This window comes from Triturus cristatus, chromosome 4_2 (assembly GCF_964204655.1).
Source record: "Triturus cristatus chromosome 4_2, aTriCri1.1, whole genome shotgun sequence".
In the NCBI taxonomy this organism is placed as follows: Eukaryota; Metazoa; Chordata; class Amphibia; order Caudata; family Salamandridae; genus Triturus; species Triturus cristatus.
Genome location: NC_140586.1, coordinates 588160890 through 588185284, shown reverse-complemented (window position 1 = coordinate 588185284; position 24395 = coordinate 588160890). Strand labels below are relative to the sequence as shown.

At 46.6% G+C, this 24395-nt stretch overlaps 1 protein-coding gene across 3 annotated transcripts in view; it reads right to left on the bottom strand.

Moving 5' to 3' along the window:
* Nucleotides 1-24395, bottom strand: part of LOC146834721 (uncharacterized) — a 144514-nt gene that overhangs the window by 59256 nt on the left and 60863 nt on the right. Inside the window, exons 4-5 of one of the 3 annotated variants that reach the window (XR_014960325.1) lie at nucleotides 22013-22175; nucleotides 3566-3628 (exon numbers count right to left, since the gene is read on the bottom strand). Coding sequence is in view for 1 of the 3 variants with exons in the window: in XM_085600135.1 (XP_085456261.1) it covers nucleotides 22087-22175 (89 nt within the window). In the remaining 2 variants the exon portion in view is untranslated. Of the gene's footprint in view, nucleotides 1-3565; nucleotides 3629-21917; nucleotides 22176-24395 lie in introns of those variants that run through there. The other 2 variants (XR_014960326.1, XM_085600135.1) reach the window with 2 other exon arrangements.

Here is a 24395-nt window from a genome sequence, read left to right as displayed (position 1 = left end):
CCCACCCACATGGCCCAGCAAGTTCACACTGAACCATGCTCACCTCACAGGTAGTGGAAATGGACTGACATGGACTGACAAGATGTCTGACACTGGCTCTGTTGTGGGGAGCACAAGGCCCTGCTGGGAACTGGGCACCAACAAACACCAGGACTGCACTGACTGACATCCTGAAATTCAACCTACTCCCACTGCAATGGTGTCATGCTTCATGATGGGATAACTGGCCTGGGGAGAAGGAGGTCCTGACTTGAAAACAAATAACAGCGATGCTGGCCATACATACACCTTCTATGCTAAAACACATTACACACGTGGTACCAGCCACTCACAAAGATAATGCTCGGGCAAGATGTCTGACACATGGGCCTGATAAATGATGTGGCTGAAAATCACACATATGCACTGGCCAAACCAAACACGGTCGCACACACAGCCATTGCAACCATATGTTCAAAATCACTGTCTGGGGATGCAGTGTCCAGGGGTGCCCCCTGGCCTGGCTGTGGAGGTGTGTCTTGCAGATGACAAGTGTGGAGATCCATATATAGTACCTTGCACAAAACACACAGGAACTCACATATACATCATCGACAGGAGACATCTGACAGTGAATGGAATGGACACACCAATATAACCGACACCGTAGCATGGTCTCAATCACACTCGGTGCTGTCGTGAGCTGCATTTCACTCCTACATTTTTCTGCAACATATGCATCCTTCACACAACACACCACTCACTGTCATAGACACTGTAGACACAAGGTCTAACCTGGACTGCATTGGAGGAGACATGCTACTCACAGCAGCCAAACCGCAACACACACAACTCCGGCTCTCACTGTCATGAGCATTGAAAAGCCAGAGAGCTTCCTTGCCCAATCCATGTCACCATGGAGAACATTGACAAGTCAAATCACATTTGCACGTACAAAACTCAGTACCAAACTCATTAATGATGGTGACATCATCATTTGTATGAAATGAGATGGGAACTAGGAACAGGAAAAAAACACTTTCTCCCAAGAGATCACAGGCCTACCGGACTGTGACCATGTCGTACCAATACACCAATGTGACACACAAAGACTAGCAAAATCTGCTACCACACATGCCCCAATCTTACAACATATCCTCAGTGGAATTGCACGTATGTCCTTGTTAAAGGTCAAATGTGTGCAGAGATGACACACCTGTGTCAGCAACGTGATGGCCCTTGAGTAGTAATGGCCATGTACAGTCAAATCTATACATAAGCTGGCCATGCACACACTTCGACATGCACATTGAAATGCTTCATGTTGGCTGGACAATGTGCTACAACAATATCAATCTCTGTCCGTGACAACTTTGGACAAGACAGTGTACAGGCACGCATCCTGACGTACAGTAGCAAATGTCATGTATGTGAACCATTGATGTCTGTAGAAACATAACTTACATTGTGTGTACGGAGTCCCTGCCCCAGACTCCGGTTGACCCTCAGCTCTCTGGTGTGGATCAGTCTCTGTCCTCTTCAGATGACAAAGAACAACCTGGCACCTCCGGTGTGAGTCATCATGCAGCACCAGCAGTACAAACATCTGCACCCCCTGTACCCACCCCTCCAACATCTGGCAACAGACAGGGCACCCCCACCAACACGGACAGACCAAGGACACAGAATACCGACAGCACAGGGACACAGGCCTCCCAGGAAGCAATGAACAACACCACCAGTAACAACACCCAAGGGGGCGAGCCGCTGCAGATCCTGCCCGTGTGGCTTGAGGTGGTGGGAGGGGTGGTAAGCAGAGGTCATGGCTTGCAGAGGAGTCTGGACTGCATGATGACCCCCAACTGGCACGCATCATAGATGCGTACCAGGATATCACCAGCCAGGTAGTGGGGATCCTCAAGAACATTCAACAGGAGCAGGCTGCCCATCATGCTCGCATGGAGGGCAAGTGGGGTGCACTAACTGCGGTGCATAGGGACATACTCACATGCCTCCGCCAGATAAACACCAACATGTCCACACCTCCCTGTGTGACCACAACACCTGTTGCTGCAAGATCTGCCAGTGCCACAGGGAGGGAGGATGACTCTGGTGGAGAGTCCTCTGCACCGCAGACGCCTGCACCTCAGGATCCCCCCCCGAAGACGAAAAGGGGTCGTCCGAAGAAGGACAAGTGAGACGCAGATGGTCATGCACATCCCCCAGGGCCTCAAAACCTGTTCTGGAAAATGTTCTTTGAAGGCAAACCGTTCACCTTGTCGTATCTAACCCAACTCGCCTACATGACATAGAGTGTTCATGTTGGTCTAATGTAGCAGATGACTGTTGACTTTACTCTGGACATTTCAGCTACCAACACTTCCAACTCTTCTGTGAACTTTGGATTCAAAACCCAATGTACAGCACCCACCATCCTCACACATGTTTGTAAATAAACTCACCAGTACACTATACTTGCCTCTGTTGTGATTCCAACTTGTTATGTGTCATGGAGATATTGATCTGCTGAAGAACACAGTGCATGCCAAATACTACAGCAATGTGATCACTGTTATGTGAGTCATGGTGATGTGACACATGTGAGGGAGACACACCACTATGGCACCACAACACATACTCACCATGGCCATGTAACTCATCCCATACAATGATGTTGACCTGAAATACAGTAGAATGCACAGACACAACACCAATCCACAGTCAGTGGTAACAAGCTCACAGGTGAGGTAAGCAAATGTCATTCAGATTTGGGAAGACAGACAACGCACTTAACAAAGCGTAGCACAGGTTCATTACACATCAGCAACATGTTTATTCCACAACAGTTGCAAGGTAACTCTACGTGACAGTGGACACAAGGTCACAAAGAATTGAAGTCCAGGGGTGTGTGGTACATCACTTGATGGGAATTGACAACTTCCACCCTGGGGTTGGATTCTGGGTGTTGGGGTCAGTGTTGACCAAACAACAGGCAAAGTATCCTGGGAAGGACAGACATAAGACACAGTCAAAAGCACAGCAGAACAGGAGAGAAATGCAAAACACATGCACAAAACATGTCACAAGAAACCTACACAGAAACAAGTTAGCATGTCAACACTATTGTGGAGTACAGACTACCAGAAAGGACACATCACTGCATGCATCCAGTCAAGTAGCACACAGACACACTCAAACAGCAACAGAGCAGCCCCAACACTTTTCAGGCTAACTCAATACATTGACATAACAACCCTGTAAACTCACATTCAGGTGAAGAAGTTGTTGATGAGCTGTGTGCGGACGTCACGCTCACCATCATCATCACTGGCATCGTGGCCCAGGTCTAGATCCTCCACCGGTGGCAGATGTAGGTCATCGTCATCCTGGATGTGAGGCAACTTCTTCCGCACTGCCATGTTGTGTAGCATGCAGCATACAAGGATAATTTTGCATACCTTTGCAGGGTCATATGGGAGGGCCCCTCCGGTATTGTCCAGGCAGCGGAAGCGGCTTTTCAGGCGACCAAATGTCCGCTCAATCACCCTCCTGGTCCGACCATGTGCCTCATTGTAGCGCATCTCGGCTGGTGTCACAGGGTTCCTGAGGGGTGTCAGCAAACACAGCATGTTGGGGTATCCGGAGTCACCTACATACAAACAATTGAACAATTAGCTGAGTTTTGAAAGAGGGTGGAATACAACATTGCCAAACACACACAATGGTAAACAGTCAGTACACACCGACAAGCCAGGCACGCAGGTTTGGCATCTGGGACATCAGCGTTGCAATGCGACTACTCCTCATGATGTAGGCATCATGCGCAGAACCGGGGAAACGTGCACACACATGTGTGATACACATGTCCGCAAGACATACCACCAGAGCATTGATGGAGTGGAAATGTTTCCTGTTCCGGTATGTCTGCTCATGTGCCCATGGTGGTACCAGGGCCACATGTGTACCATCAATAGATCAAATGATGTTCGGCATCCTCCTCAGTGTATAAAAAGCATCCTTTATGTCAGTGAGTTGACCTGGGCTAGGAAAACTTTGATGTACAGGTCAAGGAAAAGCAACATCCCCTCCAAGACATCGCGTAGCACATGACTGAACATAGTTTGCGACATACCACCAGCAGTAGCCACAATGTACTGGAAGGTACTGTTGTAGGGATTCTGCTCATGCACAGAACTATGCGCAGGAAACCAGGACCTCAGTGAATTGTGGTGTACCAAACAACTCACCTCAGAACCCAGAATCCCAATGCGACCAGCATCAGTGTCCAATTCGTTATCCGTATTCTATCGGAGGTCCCAATGTATAGACAACCCAGAACAAGAGACTTAGAGTACTCTCAGGAAGGGTGGGAATCAGAAATACCTGTTCCTTATTATTCTATCAGTCCACAACAAGAGTAATCAGAGACACTGTAGAGTTTAAAATGTTTCTTTTATAAACTACGTGTCCTAGGATGCAGTACTTTGGCTAACATAAGCAGACAAATGATTAAAATTTAAACCATCAGCATTGTTACAATACCATAGAAAATGAAAGGAAAATTCATATTATAAATGACAGTGGAATACAGCCACCTTCCCTTCACTAGTAAGCTAGTATTATTAGACTAATAGAAGGTCTCTAGGTTTGAATAGGGAACCCCATACCGTAAAGATCAGCTTAGGTAAATCACATCACAGGATCAGCTTTGCTCTGCACCTGGAAAAGTTCCTCTCCAGAATGTGTGTCTAATGCATGCAGACTGCAATATTAAAGGCTCCTGACTTTCAGCTATTTGCAGCTGTGTGCGTGTTATGGCTAGAGCGTGGGCTGATCAACCTGAACTCAAAAACATGCATTGTCTAGCGACTCAGACTGTTTCTCCACACAATGTTCAGACCAAGGTCGCAGTGCACGTCTAGGGATGTGAACAACAGATAGTTCTCATGTGAAGAAAAGCCAAGCAAGCAGTTTTCAAATAATAACATGTATCTGCAGTGTTGTGTGCAAAAGCAGCAAAAGTGGCAAGATGGCGTTTCTAACATCTAACGCGCTTATGCTAACAGAGCAATGTATGTATCTAAAACGCTGCCTTCACTACACCCCCCCTTGATCGGACCACAAACAAATAGGGATACAATTAAGGAATGCAGAGTTCAAGTTCGATAGAACGGAACTAGGTGCACAAATTGGAACTCCATATAAAGGGTAGTGAAAGTTCGAAGAAAAAAAAACGAGAAAAGGAAAAACAATTTGAATGGAAAAAGTAATGGGAAATCGTAACATCTTGGAAAGGCTCAGCGAACCCGAAGTCGAATCAAAAATCAGAAAAAAGAAAATGTGTGTGCGACGGACAAGGAAAGTTGGACGACATCAAGGTTAATCCATCAACGTATAAGTACAGTAAGTAGCAACAGCTTCCAAGAGGAAGTCATTGGAATGTTCTGTAAAAGTGTCCGCCATCCAGTCTTGCAAGGTAAATAAACATACATGTTCTTCGTCAACTGGGGCCTCTAGCACAATCAGAGGACAACTGGCGTGTTCTTCAAGATAACTTCCTGCCAGGAAGTCATATGCAGCCGTACCGATGTCCCAATTCCCTAGGACTCCATGTGCCGCTCCACAGGCCATAATCCTAACACCAGAGCAGTCCAACTCATGAGCCACTAAGGGACACATTAGTCGATCCTAATCCGGGGCAGGAGACACCGAGTTTGACAAGCACAAATCCAGAGCCCATTCGCATGGACAATCTAGGCAATGAAAAACAGGTTGCACGCAAGTAAAGTAGGAAAACCGGAAGGACAATCCATAGGCTATGCTCAGGGTTGCCAGTGGTAATGTTCCATAGTATTCAAACATCCGGTTACGAAGATGGAGCAGCCGGTACAGGCTGTCATGTGACACAAATTGTGCAGCCATTGCGCAGTAAGCAGACCAACAACAGCACCCCAGCCGCGAGGGCGAGAAAAAATGGGAAACCGCCAAAGACGCTGGAAAAAATAGAATGAAAAAATGCCGGTATCACACCAAAAATAGTTTGGAAGGAGGTCACGAGGCAGGAGCCCACAATTTTTTAAAAATGCGCCAAGCCAGTTGTCGACGAGGCATTAAATATAGTTTGAATCAGGGCACCAAAATGAAGTGGGAGATCAGTATTCAAAAGCGCATGCACCTCGGTGCGCGTATTTGCTACGTGAAGGACAAATGTTTCACATGAAGAAGTCAGTGCGACTTCTTTTTGAGACAATAGAGCCCTTATTCTGCTCATCTTGTTGAACTCTGCTTTCAAGGTTGGAATGGAAGGCCAGATTGATACATCCAGCCGCCCATGCGGGGGTGGGAAAAGGACATTCTTACAGCAGACTACTCTCTGTGATACAGTCACAATGTAGGGAATTCTCACTAGCATCCCGTAGCAAGCTTTGTTATTTAAAAGCAAGTAACTACCGTTAGCTAGTAACGTGAAAGAGGGTGTAATAGCTGGCACTGGAATCCCTTTCAGGACGCATGCTAAATTAGGTGCCTGAACATTGCACGCGCTATGCAATTGGATGTGCCTACAGACTACAGAGTGATCAGGTGTGGAAGTGCATTCCTCACCTTTCAAATAGACTTCTTTACTGTCTCTCATGCACCCGTATGTAGGCCTGGGCGGTAAATTCCGTTCCGTTCGCGGAATTTGCGGAATTTGGGTAATTTCGCGTTCCGCGGAGAACGCGAAATTGCCCAAAAATCTGCGTTCCGCGACTTCGCGAAATTTTTTGCTTGTTCGCGTTCTCAATATGCGTGTTCGCGAGATATTTCACCCCGAGCACGCAAACAGCGATCGCGAACAGGAAAAAAGTATCGCAAACAAGCAATTCCGCGTGTTCGCGGAATTTCTGCGTGTTCGCGGAGATTTTTTACCGTTTCGCGGAGATTTGCGTAACGCGATTACGCAAATTCCGCCCACCCCTACCTGTATGTAAATGGGAGTGACCAAACTTCATGCAGGAAGGCAGTACCTAGTGGTTCATATCTGCCTAGGGCATAATGTTTCATGCAAGAACTGAACTTAAACAAGGGGAATGGTAGTGTTATTAACCTGTGGATAAGCCACACAGCGGAGTTCAATTCGGCCACAGAGAAAGGTAAAGGTTCTAGCTTTTCAATATGCAGTAACGAGTATGTTGCATCCTTCATGGACATGAATTGTTGTTTCGCAGTTAGATTAAAGGGAAGGAACAAAGACGAAGTATTCATGTAGTCCCATGGGACTTTCCCAGTCTTTAACGTTTGCAACGTCCATGCAAACTGCATTACAGAACGCAATTGATTCTGACCATGATACAAGACAGACATATTATCCTGCACAATATCAACAACAGATGAAACAATATTATCTAAAGTGTAAATTCTGGAAGAAAGGGTATTAATGCTATTATCTATAACAGCTAGTTCTTTTTCCAGATTGGCTTGATCAATAGCTCTCAATCTGGAAGCAGCTTCAATTTGTGATAACTTCCAAACTTCGTTATAAATAGCATACACCCATCTTTTGGACCTGCCACCTATAGGACCCTTAACAAAATCATTCAAACCTATTTTGTCATGTAATTTAGATAAATGCAGTTTAACAGATGCCAAGGTGGAATGTTGCAGCCAAGATTGGCATAACTTTCCTACCGCGTAGGTAGTAACAGAATGAGAAGATTCAAAACGGGGGTCTACACAAACCTGCATATACCCAGGTTTCAGACCCAGAAAACGATGTTGACAGGAATCTGAGCTCGTCTGCCATGGTAACCATCCTTCCGAATCTAATTTTGAAATATAGAAGGATGTATTAGAGATGTATGACTGCAACGCATCAAGGGACAGATCTGTATGATTATCCCAATTTGGATAAGCACCCAGATCCGGAGTAGAGGGAGAATTCAGTTTTTTAGAAGTAGGCAAACCAAAGCAGGTGGTCTGAAAAATTGTTGAATTCAAAAACAATATGTGGTTCGGGATGAGGCAGGCATGATGCAAAGCTTCTGTTCCTTGTACCTGCCATGTTTTAGAACCCCAAACCGATTTGAGATCAATAGTAGCTTTCCACAGATCATAGCCCCTGATAGACAAATCATCCATAAAGGATTTGGAATACAATAATTTAGTGTGTGTCAGCCTAACCTTCGAGGCAGACTCTGCTGCCACTTTAAAAAAAAAGGAGGCAGAATTTAAAACACTAAAATCAGTAAAATATGTGAATTTGTTCACCAATGTGGTGGAGCTGCCTAGCATTTGCATTGGACAATGCTCCCATTGCGTATAATTAACAACATTTTGATACGTATTGGCTTTATGTAGGAAATGATTGCCATAATGTTGATAGCAAAACTGCTCACCATAATTAGCAGTATCTAAATACAAATCCTCAGCATCAAACGCAGCATAATATTTCAAATCAGAAAACAGTGCTTCTATGGCCTGAACGTCCCAATCATCAGAGCGGATGTTCTGTTTAACAACATCACCCATAGCAACATCACCCATAGAAACACGAAATACATTCGGAACATTGATAACCTCTGTGGGTCCATGAATCTGAAATTTAACAGCATCCCATGCAATCCCATCTAACACAGGCCAGGCAGTAATATTCACAAAAGTCTGGTCCCTCTTCATGATGTGTGATGAGGAGTGGGGGGCCAGAGTTCCATCAATTAGTCTAATTGTAGATCTTTCTTTAAGGTAGGGTCCATTCACAAGACGAAAAAATACCACCACAAAACCAATGGACATGAACAAAAAAATACATATGAGCATCAGCCAAATGTAAGTCCAACGGGGAATTAAAAAATGTTTTTTAAACCAAACAGCAAAAATGGAAACTTTTGATGGATCACTGGAAGTCATAGAGTTAGTATCAAAGGAGAAATGTGACTGGTTAACTGCAGTTGATTGTAAAACAGGCATTGCTACATCTGCAGGATAAACATACTCAGTATCTTCAGGTGGACCACCAGCCGGTGGTAGCAACAAAGGAGCAGTAACTGTATGCATCTCAATGGCAATATCAGGCATGCTGGTAGAAGCCGGAGCCAAAACAGAATTTCTCAGCATCGCAGGGCAAGAAACCGCTGGAGTCATACTAAGAAGAATCGGCCACTCGCTGTAGTTTGACATTGTCAATGGAGATGTACCTGTTATCCTTGCGACAAGAAAGTGGAGGTAAAATGACTGTTCTTGTACCCTGCACGCCAAGCACTGGAACCGGGGCACAACAAGAGGGGCCGAACTCCTTCTTGTTCTCCACCTTCTCACGGACCAGGTCACCAACTCGAGGTAGCTAAACGATTGCCGGAATCTGAAGCGCAGCATCAGATGTGGAGGGCAAGTGTTCCTTCGCGAGACTGTCTCTGGCTTCTTGTAGATTCTGTAATACTGCACAGTGATCATCTACATCAAAGGGTGCGGCAGACGCCGCCATGTCTAGACCGTCAAGTTCCGGGACAAACATTTTTATGCTAAAGAGCATCATGTATGGGGTCCGCCCACCCAGAGACCTTCTAGGGAGATTATTAAGTGCACGTTGGACGTTATACAGAAGGGCTAACCAGTTCCGGCCAGTGCCTAAAACCTTAGCTGTCAAGGATTGCTTTAAGCGTTACAACAAACAAATGATGGACGGAATGCTGACAATGCAGACATTCTCCCCCAGTCAAGAGATCTGGGTTAAATCCATCGTTCTTTTGCCCACTACACCACCCCAGTTTAGACATGGCCAATGCAAATCTGTCTTGACCCTGTGCTTCATGGGAACAGTCCAGCCCGAACTGCTAAGCCATGTCTTCCCTGGACCAGAATCAAGCATCCTAGGACCGGTTTCTGGCTATCAGCCGTCATCAGCCAGGATAGCTTGACTCCATTGGCGTAGTGAGCACGGGTCCCACGTCTGGGAATACCCATCCCACTTAGGGCGAAAAGCGTTACAACAAACAAATGATGGACGGAATGCTGACAATGCAGACATTCTCCCCCAGTCAAGAGATCTGGGTTAAATCCATCGTTCTTTTGCCCACTACACCACCCCAGTTTAGACATGGCCATATGCAAATCAGTCTTGACCCTGTGCCTCATGGGAACAGTCCAGCCCGAACTGCCAAGCCATGTCTTCCCTGGACCGGAATCAAGCATCCTAGGACCGGTTTCTGGCTATCAGCCGTCATCAGCCAGGATAGCTTGACTCCAGTGGCGTAGTGAGCACGGGTCCCACGTCTGGGAATACCCATCCCACTTAGGGCGAAAAGCGTTACAACAAACAAATGATGGACGGAATGCTGACAATGCAGACATTCTCCCCCAGTCAAGAGATCTGGGTTAAATCCATCGTTCTTTTGCCCACTACACCACCCCAGTTTAGACATGGCCAAATGCAAATCAGTCTTGACCCTGTGCCTCATGGGAACAGTCCAGCCCGAACTGCCAAGCCATGTCTTCCCTGGACCGGAATCAAGCATCCTAGGACCGGTTTCTGGCTATCAGCCGTCATCAGCCAGGATAGCTTGACTCCAGTGGCGTAGTGAGCACGGGTCCCACGTCTGGGAATACCCATCCCACTTAGGGCGAAAAGCGTTACAACAAACAAATGATGGACGGAATGCTGACAATGCAGACATTCTCCCCCAGTCAAGAGATCTGGGTTAAATCCATCGTTCTTTTGCCCACTACACCACCCCAGTTTAGACATGGCCATATGCAAATCAGTCTTGACCCTGTGCCTCATGGGAACAGTCCAGCCCGAACTGCCAAGCCATGTCTTCCCTGGACCGGAATCAAGCATCCTAGGACCGGTTTCTGGCTATCAGCCGTCATCAGCCAGGATAGCTTGACTCCAGTGGCGTAGTGAGCACGGGTCCCACGTCTGGGAATACCCATCCCACTTAGGGCGAAAAGCGTTACAACAAACAAATGATGGACGGAATGCTGACAATGCAGACATTCTCCCCCAGTCAAGAGATCTGGGTTAAATCCATTGTTCTTTTGCCCACTACACCACCCCAGTTTAGACATGGCCATATGCAAATCAGTCTTGACCCTGTGCCTCATGGGAACAGTCCAGCCCGAACTGCCAAGCCATGTCTTCCCTGGACCGGAATCAAGCATCCTAGGACCGGTTTCTGGCTATCAGCCGTCATCAGCCAGGATAGCTTGACTCCAGTGGCGTAGTGAGCACGGGTCCCACATCTGGGAATACCCATCCCACTTAGGGCGAAAAGCGTTACAACAAACAAATGATGGACGGAATGCTGACAATGCAGACATTCTCCCCCAGTCAAGAGATCTGGGTTAAATCCATTGTTCTTTTGCCCACTACACCACCCCAGTTTAGACATGGCCATATGCAAATCAGTCTTGACCCTGTGCCTCATGGGAACAGTCCAGCCCGAACTGCCAAGCCATGTCTTCCCTGGACCGGAATCAAGCATCCTAGGACCGGTTTCTGGCTATCAGCCGTCATCAGCCAGGATAGCTTGACTCCAGTGGCGTAGTGAGCACGGGTCCCACGTCTGGGAATACCCATCCCACTAAGGGCGAAAAGCGTTACAACAAACAAATGATGGACGGAATGCTGACAATGCAGACATTCTCCCCCAGTCAAGAGATCTGGGTTAAATCCATCGTTCTTTTGCCCACTACACCACCCCAGTTTAGACATGGCCAAATGCAAATCAGTCTTGACCCTGTGCCTCATGGGAACAGTCCAGCCCGAACTGCCAAGCCATGTCTTCCCTGGACCGGAATCAAGCATCCTAGGACCGGTCTCTGGCTATCAGCCGTCATCAGCCAGGATAGCTTGACTCCAGTGGCGTAGTGAGCACGGGTCCCACGTCTGGGAATACCCATCCCACTAAGGGCGAAAAGCGTTACAACAAACAAATGATGGACGGAATGCTGACAATGCAGACATTCTCCCCCAGTCAAGAGATCTGGGTTAAATCCATCGTTCTTTTGCCCACTACACCACCCCAGTTTAGACATGGCCAAATGCAAATCAGTCTTGACCCTGTGCCTCATTGGAACAGTCCAGCCCGAACTGCCAAGCCATGTCTTCCCTGGACCGGAATCAAGCATCCTAGGACCGGTTTCTGGCTATCAGCCGTCATCAGCCAGGATAGCTTGACTCCAGTGGCGTAGTGAGGATTGCTTTAAGTCACGGTTCACTCGCTCCACTACTCTATTACCCTCAGGTCGGTATGGAGACGAAAATTTGACTTAGACCCCCAAAGATTTCATGGCTTCTTTGTACGCCTTAGAGGTGAACGCAGGTCCCTGATCAGAATGAAAGGTACCACACGCAAAACTTCCCACAAAGACACGCAAATCCCTGATGACAGTACGGGCATCAGTACTCTTTTGTGGCCACACCCACAGAAAACGTGTGCACAAATCCACTGCAACTAAGATAAACTTGAGCGCAGTATCAGAGGAGAAAGGACCGCAGTGATCTAGATAAACACACCCAAGCGGTTTATTAGATATGTACAACTGAGTACGTGTTGGGCGCGCAGCAGTTGAAGGTTTAATCTGCTGGCAAATGTCACAATCAAGAACAGAATCGCAAGCCTGTTTATATAACCCGCGCCACCAGTAACGTTGTTGTAACAGAGTAACAGTTGCTGCAACGCCGGCATGGGCAGAGGCCATACCCTCGTGAGCTGCTGTTATCAAGGACGGTCTGTAGTCCGCGTTGGGAATCAATCTGTCACCAACGTCTTTAATTCTCACTAATGGGACGTTATCAGGACTTAAATGATAATTAGGCTTTCCTGTTTTCAGTTTCTATTTTTGGCAAATTCTGGTGGTGTTTTTTCAGTGTTTTCCAGTGATTTCAATACCTTAAAAAAACAGTGGTTATCAGTGGTTACACATTTTCGCGCCATTAAAAACTACAGAACTCGTGTTTTACCGGTGTTTATGGAACGTTTCGCTTTTATTATTGCTTGCTTTCTGCGCATGGTATATAGACATATATTAAACTTATTGTAGTTACACCATACAATACTTCTTCAGTGATTCTTTGGTCATGTGGGCTCGCTCTATCCTTCCCATATAAACTTCTGTGAAAAGGCCCTCTCAACATTCACACTTGAGATGGGCAACTCCAAAACAGCCAGTACACAATTCGTTAACTCTGGCCACTGACATAGCTTTCCATGCCAATACTGGTTCACTTGAAGATTGCGATTCTCCGGGCAGGTTCTGCAACATTTGCGCTGATCTGGGCCAGCGCTTATGCCCTCGGAGTTATTGAAGCGGTCAAAAATGAAGCAGCACTTTTGAAACTACAGAGGAAATTCCCCTTTACGGGATCTAGAACAGAGTACCACAGTGAGGTTTCATTGACTTCAAATGCCATTGGTGGTGAAGAGGCTTTTCTAAGCATCATTGCAAGCCATTTCTCATACATTGTAAAATAAAAGTTCCTGAATTGCTCTTCACCATTGCTTTGCTTACCAAGTGGCAAGCACTCTAACATAGAACATGTTGCAGTGCCAAAGTCGCTAAAGGTTTCACCCAGCCTACTTTCAAGGAGATGTTTCACATCTACACCAATTATACTGAATACTTGGCAGACAAGGGTGTTTTCAGACTCTAGTTTTTTATTATGTCCACTACAGCAGTCATGTTTTCTTAGTAAAAATCTAAGAATGCAGTAGAGTGTACTTTTTTTCACATCACTATCAATATGCGACCAAAGATCCTCACATTTCTTGCCTTTGGCATCATCACTCAGCAAAAAGTCTGTAAACGGTTGCCACATGGATAATATAGCATTTATAGCCCCTTGGACTGAGAACCATCAGCTAAGGGACACAGTTGGGATGACTCTTTCTTTGATGCCACACAAAGCACAAAATTATCAATATTTGCGTTTTAGTTCCTGTGCATAGGAAAACAGTGCACCAGAATGCACTAAAAAGTCAATAGCATTCCTCATTGACTCTGAAGATTGTAAAGATGCTTTCAGCATACCATCTAACAAGTGGCAAGGATCTCTTACAGGAAAGCACTTAAGCTCAGGTGTCAATTTTGACAGGTCATCACACAACTTTTTCATATACGTAGCTGAATCACTGCAAATACAAACAATGTCACTCCAGTCTTTGTTGAACTTGGAAGGAACCTTTTTTGCAGAGCATTCCAAGTGACACTGAATTCTGTGTTTTCCAAAAGTCTCGTGTCATGTTTTAACCACTATCCCAGATGCTTGACGATAGCGCTCTTTTCACATATACTTGTCACTATACCTTGCATTGACTGTTTAAAGCCTGAGGTGTTGGCAATTCGCTTACTATCAATACTGACACTGGTAATTAGGGGCTGATGTTTTAAGGGTTTTTACCCATTCTCTGTGGGTAAATGTTATGACACATATTAGGAAAGATTCTTATGAAACCAGCCATTTTGCCTATCAGTGAAAGAATCAAACACAGCCAAAATATCAAATATGATTTTGATATTTCCTGATTCTCTACAGTTTATAAAATAATTAAACAAGACCTAAAACATGCTTCTAAACCCTGCATCTTTAGACCAAAGACCACAAAACTGAAACAAACAAAAGGAAGAAGAAACCATATTTTAGTGGCATCCCTAACCAACAAGAAAAATGACTCTTTCACTCTCTTCTTCCTTTCTTTGAATAGCATTTAGTTTGTGGTGGTGCAGGTGTTTTTTCAGTGTTTATATGTTTTCACTGGTGAGGGCTATTTCTCTTTCAGTGGGGTATTATCAGTTATTATAGGTTTAAACCTAAAACCGGACAGCCTAATGATAATGGTACCGAGAAGGGAAACCCCTCGGGTAATTACTTCCCTTCTCCGTAACAGCTATAGCTGCCAAGATGTCATCATCGATCTTACTTTTGGATCTTGTAACTGCTGCTACTAGATATGTCACCACTGCTGTAATCGCTGCTTCGTCAGCTAAGCTGTTGCCGACAGCGTGGACACCAACTCGCTGGTGACCAAGTGTGTGAATTACATTCATGAGAGGCAGATGTTCTTTAAGTTCTGCTACTCGAACCCAAAGCATTTTATGCTTAATTGTGCTACCTTTGGAATCACGATATTCATTTTGAGACCAAAAGAATAGATTGTCGTTAAAGGACTGAACACAGTAAAACGAGTCACTTACAATAAGAGTAGTAACCCGAGGATCAGCAAACTCCAGTGCAAGCACTAGAGCACGTAGCTCTGCCAATTGTGCGGTACAATCACCCAATGACTGCGTATGCACGACATCAGACTGGAATTCACCATTCACGAAAGTACCCACCACAATTGCGCAGGCCGCCGAATAGGCATGTTTCGATTCTAAATGACACAATGGTAATCTTCGAGCGGGCGCAAAGACAGAGGAGCCGGATGAACGAATTCATACTGCAAAAACTCTGAGTCTGCAATGAGGCATCAAAGATATAGGTGACATCTGGCAATGTCAAAGAAGTGGCCCATTGTATCCAACGCGGATGCAAAGCTTTAGAATTAGGTACACTGGCCTTCGTCACTGCCTTAGAGCCGGATATGGTGTAACCACTAACATGCGTTTCCCTTGCGAAAGCGCTCGTTCTTTAAGAATCGCCATCTGCACTGCAGTCAACACCTTTTCAACGGTGGAAAAACGCAGTTCAGCCGAAGTGTACAACTGTGATTTGTAGGCAATGGGGACGGTATCGCACTCATTGAAAGTTAAGTACGTGAAACCCACCGCTCCCGCCACAATTCTTATCACCAGGTTAGTGTGGTTATCACGTGTCAGTAAGTATTTCGAAGCAAGAAGATCAGCCTGCAAAGATTGCAAAATAGCTGAATGCTCTTGCAGCCAGCTCGATTTGGAAAAAGTAGGTTGTACCAAGGCATAAAGCGGCTTGATACGCTGGGCATAATCAGGAATGTACATACGACCGAAATTCAGAAAGCCCAGCAAAGATTGTAATTTTTTCAGTGTTGTTGGCGCACGCAAACATGCGCACTTCTCCAGAAAGTAAGGAGCTAACCCTCGACCCTCATTGTTGAGCTCATAGCCCAAAAACAACAATGTATACTCTGCAATGTGAGACTTCGCAAAGTTGAATTTGTACCCGAAGTCTGCAAACATAACAATGATGCGATCAACGCGACACAGATGCGGCCACAACTCGTCGTCTGTGAGATAGATATCATCAAAATACAAGTACGCACCAGGGTCAATGCTCTCCAACAGAGAGACAACACGTGCGGCAAAGACGCCAGGGCTGTTTTAGTAGCCCATGGCTAATCTCTTAAACTGCTTTTGTTTGCCGCCAGAAGTAAACGCTGTCCACTGACTACTAATAGAGGACAGGTTATGACTATGAAAGTCATTCGATATGTCAAGTGTGGTTTTAAACCTTTTTCTCACGAGACTATCTACGAGGGCAGAACTGTGGGTATTTTGTACAGCACATGTCCGGCAATGAGAGTTCAAATGCCGGTAATTCAAAACTAGGCGGTACGACCCATCAGGTTTCTTTACAGTGAATAAAGGATTATTCATTGGTGACACACGTTTCGATAACACCTTGATATTCCAATTGTTCAAGGATGTCCGCAACGTGAGATCTAGCTTTGCGGCGCATGGGATATTGAGGCTGGGGCTGGGGCATAGACCGTAAGGGAATCGCATGGCTGGGGGACAATTTATCCCAGCCTACCTGAGTACGATACAAAGCCGGAGCAAGCACCTGAGCCTACTCCTCTGCAAACTTTTCAGCATGTTCTTTTGGCACTGTGTGCGCAAAGGACGGGCGGATTACCTTCTCCCCTCTAGGAGCATCTAAAATGAAAGCCGGGGGCCAGTCCGCCTCCGCTTAGAGAATGTTATAGGAAGAGGTCAGATTATCCCCAAAAATCCCTTGAATTGTACGTTGTATGTCACCTTCAATTAAGAGGACTATATCATATAGTCAGTCAGGGGGAGCCATTCTAGTGTCAGCAGTTTCTACAGTAATGAACGTGTCAGTTGCTTTCGTCTCCAGATATGGAGGCAGTGCTTGCCGCACTACTGTAACCTCCGCTGCGCTGTCGAGCAGTGTTAGTGCCCATGTCAGATTCCGAAGCTGCATTCTCACTATCTGTGGCATACCTCGCTGTGCAGCAACTTTCTTCTTCTGAAACGGAGGACTTTGTCGTGCAAACTCATCCTGCTTGCCTTTACCGTCACGTCAGCCTGACGGGGTTGCCCACGTCCTTGTTGGGCACCCCGACCTTTGCCACGTTCTCCGCCACCGGACTGTGAGGCCGATGTTTCCTGTGAAGAACGAGGAGAACATTGTTCAGTAACCTGAAATCTATCAGGTGACCTAATACTAGTGCGATCGCGCAAATCGTATGTGCGTTCACTAGTCGGCTGTATGGGAGACGCAGGGCGAGACCCCTGTTTCTGTTGCTGCTTCCCCTGTTTCTTTGTTCGCCAATTTAGCTTTGGAAAAGTTGGACGATCGTCTTTAACAGACGAGCTCACCTTAGTGTGCTGTATCAAGTCAGAAATTACTATAGTCGGCTTAATCCCTAAGCTACTGCGGCCAATAGTTCTATAAGCTTCCGCAATAATTTTAGGCAACTCTTTGGGCTTATCGAGCTCATCGACGTGGGCTAAGCCATTAGCCACTTGGAATTGTACCGCATCTCCCTTGAGATTACCAAGGACGAGAGAGGCAACTACGTCGAACACACCCACAAGCCGCATTCCCAACTCTACAGCCGCCTCCAGACCGTGATTATCCTGAACACGTTTAATGACAGAGGGAAGCACAGCCATAGACGGAGTGCCAAGGCACTTCGAGTAGACTGCAGCAAAATCCTTACCCCAGTTGTCGCAATCGGACACTTCTAGGACTAAGTCTTTCGGAAAACTAATGGTGAGTGTTAGAATTGGGGATCTCTGGTTGGCACAGGTAGGTACTTGTGACAAGCAGGGACCCTCTCCTCTAGTCAGGGTAAGGGGTTACACTCCTAAAATAACCCCTGCTCACCCTCTAGGTAGCTTGGCGCGAGCAGACAAGGCTTATCTCAGAGCGTTATAGGTGAAGCATTTGTGACAACATACAGTAACCCAGTGACAACACTACAAATGGACACCACACTAGATTTATATAAAAAATAGTGATCTTTTATATAAAGACTTAGAACAAGACCAAATAACGACAAAAATTACATACACAGTTCAAGAATATGCTTTTAGAAAGAGTTCTTAGGTTAGCGACAAAATCATTCACCTTAGCGTCCGTTTTAACCCACAGTACCTTATGATGCGATAAAAAGTTCCTAGCAGCACTTTAGCGTTGAAAATCAAGGTGTAGCTTATCCGGTGGAAATTTACTCGCTAAGGCACAATGCGTCAAAATTCGGCCCGCTAACGAGCGGGGGCGACAATGTCACCAGTGGTTATCTTGATTGAGTCTGCGACAATTTTCGCAGCGATAAAATTACTCACGTTAACGAGCGGTGCAATGATCTTGGCTTGTTCTGCGACGATTTCACACAGCAACGGCAGGCTCTGCGACGAAGTTCACAGCGATAGAATTCTTCCCGCTAACAGGCGGAGCGTGGATCTTGGGTTGGTAGCGATCAAATTCAGTCCGCTAACGAGCGGTGCGATGATTTTCCCAGCACTGATCGGGCTCAGCGGCAGCATGCTCTGCGACGATGTCCTCAGCGATAAAATTCTGCACGCTAACGAGCGGTGCGACGGAAATCTTTTCGCTAAGCCGGCTGTGCGTGAAAAAGTGGAGATCTTTGGTTTCTTTCTTCTTGGCCAGCTTCCCAACAGCAGGCACAGCTCCCAGAGGCCTCAAAACTGGTCCCAGCACTCTAGGAGGGGCAGAGTTCAGGGGGAAGCTGGGGGTGAAGTCCTTTTGTTCCTGGGACTTCTTAACAGGAGGCCAGCTCTTCTCAGGCCCTTGGAGATCTTTTAAAGCACACGTTGAAATAAAGTCTTTGTAGTCTTTCCCCTCTCCTTCAGCAGCAAGGCAACCACTGCAGGCCAATCCCCCAGGTCAGGGAGAGTACTCCTCCTTTAGCTTTCCCAGTTCCTTCTCCTCAGGCAGAGGTTCTTCTTGTCAAGCAGGATCTAATTTCTTGGGAGCAGGGTCCCAATACTTACACCCCTAAATCCTTTGTTCCTCTGGGGTAGAGGGGCCTTTGCCCAGTCCAAACCAGTTCCTGATCACTTTGTTGACATGACTCTGACTTTCTATTCAGAGTGCAGGGCAGAGACATCAGCCGCTCCACAGGAGGTGGAGCCAGCATTGTGGTGGCAGAGCTCAGCCCTATTCAGAGTCCAGGTGTGCACCTCCCACCCATCTGGATGTAAATCTCTCTATTCACCACCGGGCTGCCCCAGCCTGTCTCCTGGAATTCCCCAGCCCTGTCACTCACAGAAACCAGACAGCAGATTCACATCCTAGCAGAGGCGGGCTGAAATGGTTAGGCAAGCAAATACCAGCTTTCTAAAAGTGGTATTTGCAAACACAGAATATTAAAATAAACTTTACTAAAAGATGTATTTTATTATTCTGAGTTCAGGCATACTAAACTCGAATTTCTACCATGTTCCCTGGGTCTGTTAGGATCATAGAATGTAACAATTCTAACAGCCCATTCTGGCCTATGGAGAACAGGTAGCCTTACAATAGTGAAAAACAAATTGGCTGTAATTCACTATTAGGACATGCCACACACATCAGGGCTTGTCCTACCTTATGCTTACAATGCACCCTGCCCTTGGGCCTACCATAGGAGTGACTAATATGAAGTTAAGGGAAGGTTTAGGGACTGGCAAGTGGGTGCACTTGCCCAGTCAGCATGACAGTACCAGACTGCACGCAGGTTCTGCAATGGCAGACCTTAGACACATTTTACTAGGCCGCTTCTGTGGGTGGCACAACCACTGCTGCAAGCCCACCAAGCAGCATTTGTATTTACAAGCCCTGGGCACTCCTGGTGCACTTTACTGGCGTCTGACAGTAAACCAAATAAGCCAATCATGGAATCCAACCAACATATACATTTTACAGTAGGGAGAGCATATGCACTTTAGCACTGATCAGCAGTGGTAAAGTGCCCAGAGTCATAGAACAGCCAACAACAGGTCAGAAAAAATACAGGAGGAAGGTAAAAATTTCAGGGATGACCCTGCAAAAAGGGCCAAGTCCAACAGTGATGATCCTGTGTTTCTCCACAGGAGTAGAGTGCGGAAATATTGCTCCCAGTTGGTCAAATTTCTCGGCAAGCCAATAGGGCAAATGGTCCTTATTCTGGGGCGCTTGCCCATTACCGAATCAACTATGACGGGGCTAATAACAACCGCAGGGTGGCCAGCTGGTAGTCCCGCAACAGCAGGTGCCCCCACCTGCACGTTGCATAAAACATAATGAGGGCTGTATGGAGTACACGCAATTCATCCACCGCAACATTCAAATAGCGGGGATGAGGCGTAAATCCGGCCAGCACCGGCCATGTGGCCCCTGGAATTGACAAAGGGCCCATTCTAGCCAGTGCAACCGCATGGGGATGGGCGCCATTAAACCAAATGCTATGCTGCCAGGCTGAAAGGGGAATCTCTAGCGTCCTATATGGCGTATAATTTGCTGGGACCCGCGTGTGAGTATACGAGTGAAACGCATTATCATCCGAATTCACTGCCGGCAGCGTCACCCAAGAGTAAAACAACTCGTAAGGGTAGGACGCATCCACACTCACCACAAAAATAACAGCCATCCCATCGTCCGGTACCCCGTACTGCATCAAATGACGCGGCAAAGGCGTACGGCTATGTGCTGCAATTTCGACCGCCATAAGGACACAAAGAAGAACAACAATGGATTTTACAGTAGCACAAGGGTTCAGAAATATAAAAAAACTTTTTAATTAACAAGCTTGGGAGAACCTATCATACTAATAGGTAGGTTAAACCCGTCACTCCCGCTATCCGGAAACAAGAGTGAGGGAGTCGTGGACTAATATAAGCACTACTAAGGTATTTCAAATCAAAAGACCAAACGTTAGGTGCACCATGTTGCAGGGATTCTGCTCATGCACAGAACTATGTGCAGGAAATCAGGACCTCAGTGAATTGTGGTGTACCAAAAAACTCACCTCAGAACCCAGAACCCCAATCCGACCAGCATCAGTGTCCCATTCGTTATCCGTATTCTATCGGAGGTCCCAATGTATAGACAACCCAGAACAAGCGACTTAGAGTACTCTCAGGAATGGTGGGAATCGGAAATACCTGTTCGTTATTATTCTCATATCAGTCCACAACAAAAGTAATCAGAGACACTGTAGAGTTTAAAATGTTTATTTTATAAACTACGTGTCCTGAGATGCAGTACTTTGGCTAACATAAGCAGACAAATGATTAAAATTAAAACCATCAGCATTTTTACAATACCATAGAAAATGAAAGGAGAAATCATATTATAAATGACAGTGGAATACAGCCACCTTCACTTCACTAGTAAGCTAGTATTATTAGACTAATAGAAGGTCTCTAGGTTTGAATGGGGAACCCCATACCGTAAAGATCAGCTCAGGTGAATCACATCACAGGATCAGCTTTGCTCTGCGCCTGGAAAAGTTCCTCTCCAGAATGTGTGTCTAATGCATGCAGACTGCAATATTAAAGGCTCCTGACTTTCAGGTATTTGCAGCTGTGTGCGTGTTATGGCTAGAGCGTGGGCCGATCAACCTGAACTCAAAAACATGCATTGTCTGGTGACTCAGACTGTTTCTTCACACAATGTTCAGACCAAGGTCGCAGTGCACGTCAAGAGATGTGAACAACAGATAGTTCTCATGTGAAGAAAAGGCAAGCAAGCAGTTTTCAAATAATAACATGTATCTGCAGTGTCATGTGCAAAAGCAGCAAAAGTGGCAAGATGGTGTTTCTAACATCTAAGCAATGTATGTATCTAAAACACTGCCTTTACTACAGTACCAGTAGCAAAGAAGTGCAGGGCTGCCATCACCTTCACCTCTGGGTTCAGTGCTGTAGGGTATGTCCAGCCAGGTAGCAGATGTGGCGCCAACTGCTCCATCAACTCCTCATTCAGTGGCCTGGTGAAACGGTACCATCGGATGCAGTCACGTTCCTGCATGGTTTCAAGGTCTGGGAACGGTCTATGGACAGCTGGTGCCCTGCAATACAGAGATGAACAAAGGAAGGTTGTCGATTCATCCACCCATGTGGCTATGACCAAGCAAAATATCACATTATACATCATGAAAATACACAATGGACTGAGGTGTGTGCTGTTCGGTATGGACACATATGTCACCTACATGCCCATCACCTCGCATCTCAAGTCCACATGTCTACATAAGTTCCATGTAGTGCAATGGACAATCATTGGGCTGTGTCACAGTACCTATGTGCCGCTGTCACGTTCCAAACACACACCACAGTGACAAGTGAGACCTGCTGTCTCCCAGGCATCACAGCTCTTTGACAGGCAGATACCCAGGGTCCCTGTATTGCCACAGGTACACTGACATGACATGGCATATCATGTACACGCCACAAAACAACCATGAGTCCCACAGGTAGTGTCCACTGTTGTCTCTGCAGGCCCTACATGGACGTCTCGTAGACACACACACAACATCAATGTTAATGCACAAACCACATGGATGTGGAGACTGTCTCCCATTGGGCACATTTGATCAGACACATCTGAGACACAACATGCACACAGAGTGTGGGTGTACAACAGAATTGTGGCTATGGGTCTCACTGTGATGTACATACCATCCCACCCAGGACTCAGGGTGTATGTGACATGTCCTAAACATATCCGACCTGCAACTGTGTCCATGACTCATGCCCATAACTGTAAAGTTGCACATCACAGTGGTAATGTGAAAAACACACAAAGGATTCTGTCCCCATGAACACGTGCCCAGCCTGGGAGTGGTGCACCAAAGTACCACACAACAAACCAAATGTTGTCCTCCCTACACACACAGGTAATGCAGCCTTACATGCCATGGGACACAGTGTGGCACATGCTGTAGTGTGGTAGGTGTGCACCTGAGTCCCTGGCAAGTAATTGTGTGTGGAAGCCGTCAAAAAGTCACACCAATGTCAACCGACACGGGTGACTTCTATAGAGACGCATTGCACAGTTCAGGACCGAGCCGTGCGCACGCCTTGGCCATTGACTGCAATGTGAACCGATGCGGGTGACTATCATGCATACGTGTCATGCAGGCATGGACCGAGCCCTGCGCACGCCTTGGCCATTGACTGCAATGTGAACCGATGTGGATGACTATCATGCATACGCATTGCACAGTTCAGGACAGAGCCGTGCGCACGCTTAGCCATTGACTGCAATGAGAACCGATGTGGGTGACAATCATGCATACACGTTGTGCAGGCATGGACTGAGCCGTGCGCACGCCTTGGCCATTGACTGCAATGTGAACCGATGCGGGTGGCTATCATGCATACGCATTGGACAGTTCAGGACCGAGCCATGCACACGCTTAGCCATTGACTGCAATGAGAACCGATGCAGGTGACTATCATGCATATGCATCATGCAGGCATGGACCGAGCCGTGCGCACGCCTTGGACATTGACTGCAATGTGAACCGATGCTGGTGACTATCATGCATACGCATTGCACAGTTCAGGACCGAGTTGTGCGCACGCTTAGCCGTTGACTGCAATGAGACCCGATGCGGGTGACTATCATGCATACGCATCGTGCAGGCATGGACCGAGCCCTGCACACGCCTTGGCCATTGACTGCAATGTGAACCGATGCGGGTGACTATCATGCATACGCATTGCACAGTTCAGGACCGAGCCGTGCACACGCTTAGCCATTGACTGCAATGAGAACCGATGCGGGTGACTATCATGCATATGCATCGTGCAGGCATGGACCTAGCCCTGAGCACACCTTGGCCATTGACTGCAATGTGAACCGATGAGGGTGACTATCATGCATACGCATTGCACAGTTCAGGACCGAGCCGTGCACACGCTTAGCCATTGACTGCAATGAGAACCGATGCGGGTGACTATCATGCATATGCGTCGTGCAGGCATGGACCGCGCCCTGCGCACGCCTTGGCCATTGAATCGTATGGAGATGGGTGCGTGTGGATTTTCAAACTACGCGTTTTACAGTCAGTTGACCGAGCCGTGCGCACCCATTGGCTCTGGACTGTCATGGGGACGGACGCGAATTCAAAACTTGTACGAGTCGTGCACTGGAAATTCAGTTGAATGCCTACAACAATGATGCAATTTCTAGGGTGTCACGAAGGTGAAGATTTGGATAATGCGGAAGACGTGTACGAGTCGTACAATTCCATGGATTGGCCAGATTCATAGAATGCAACCAG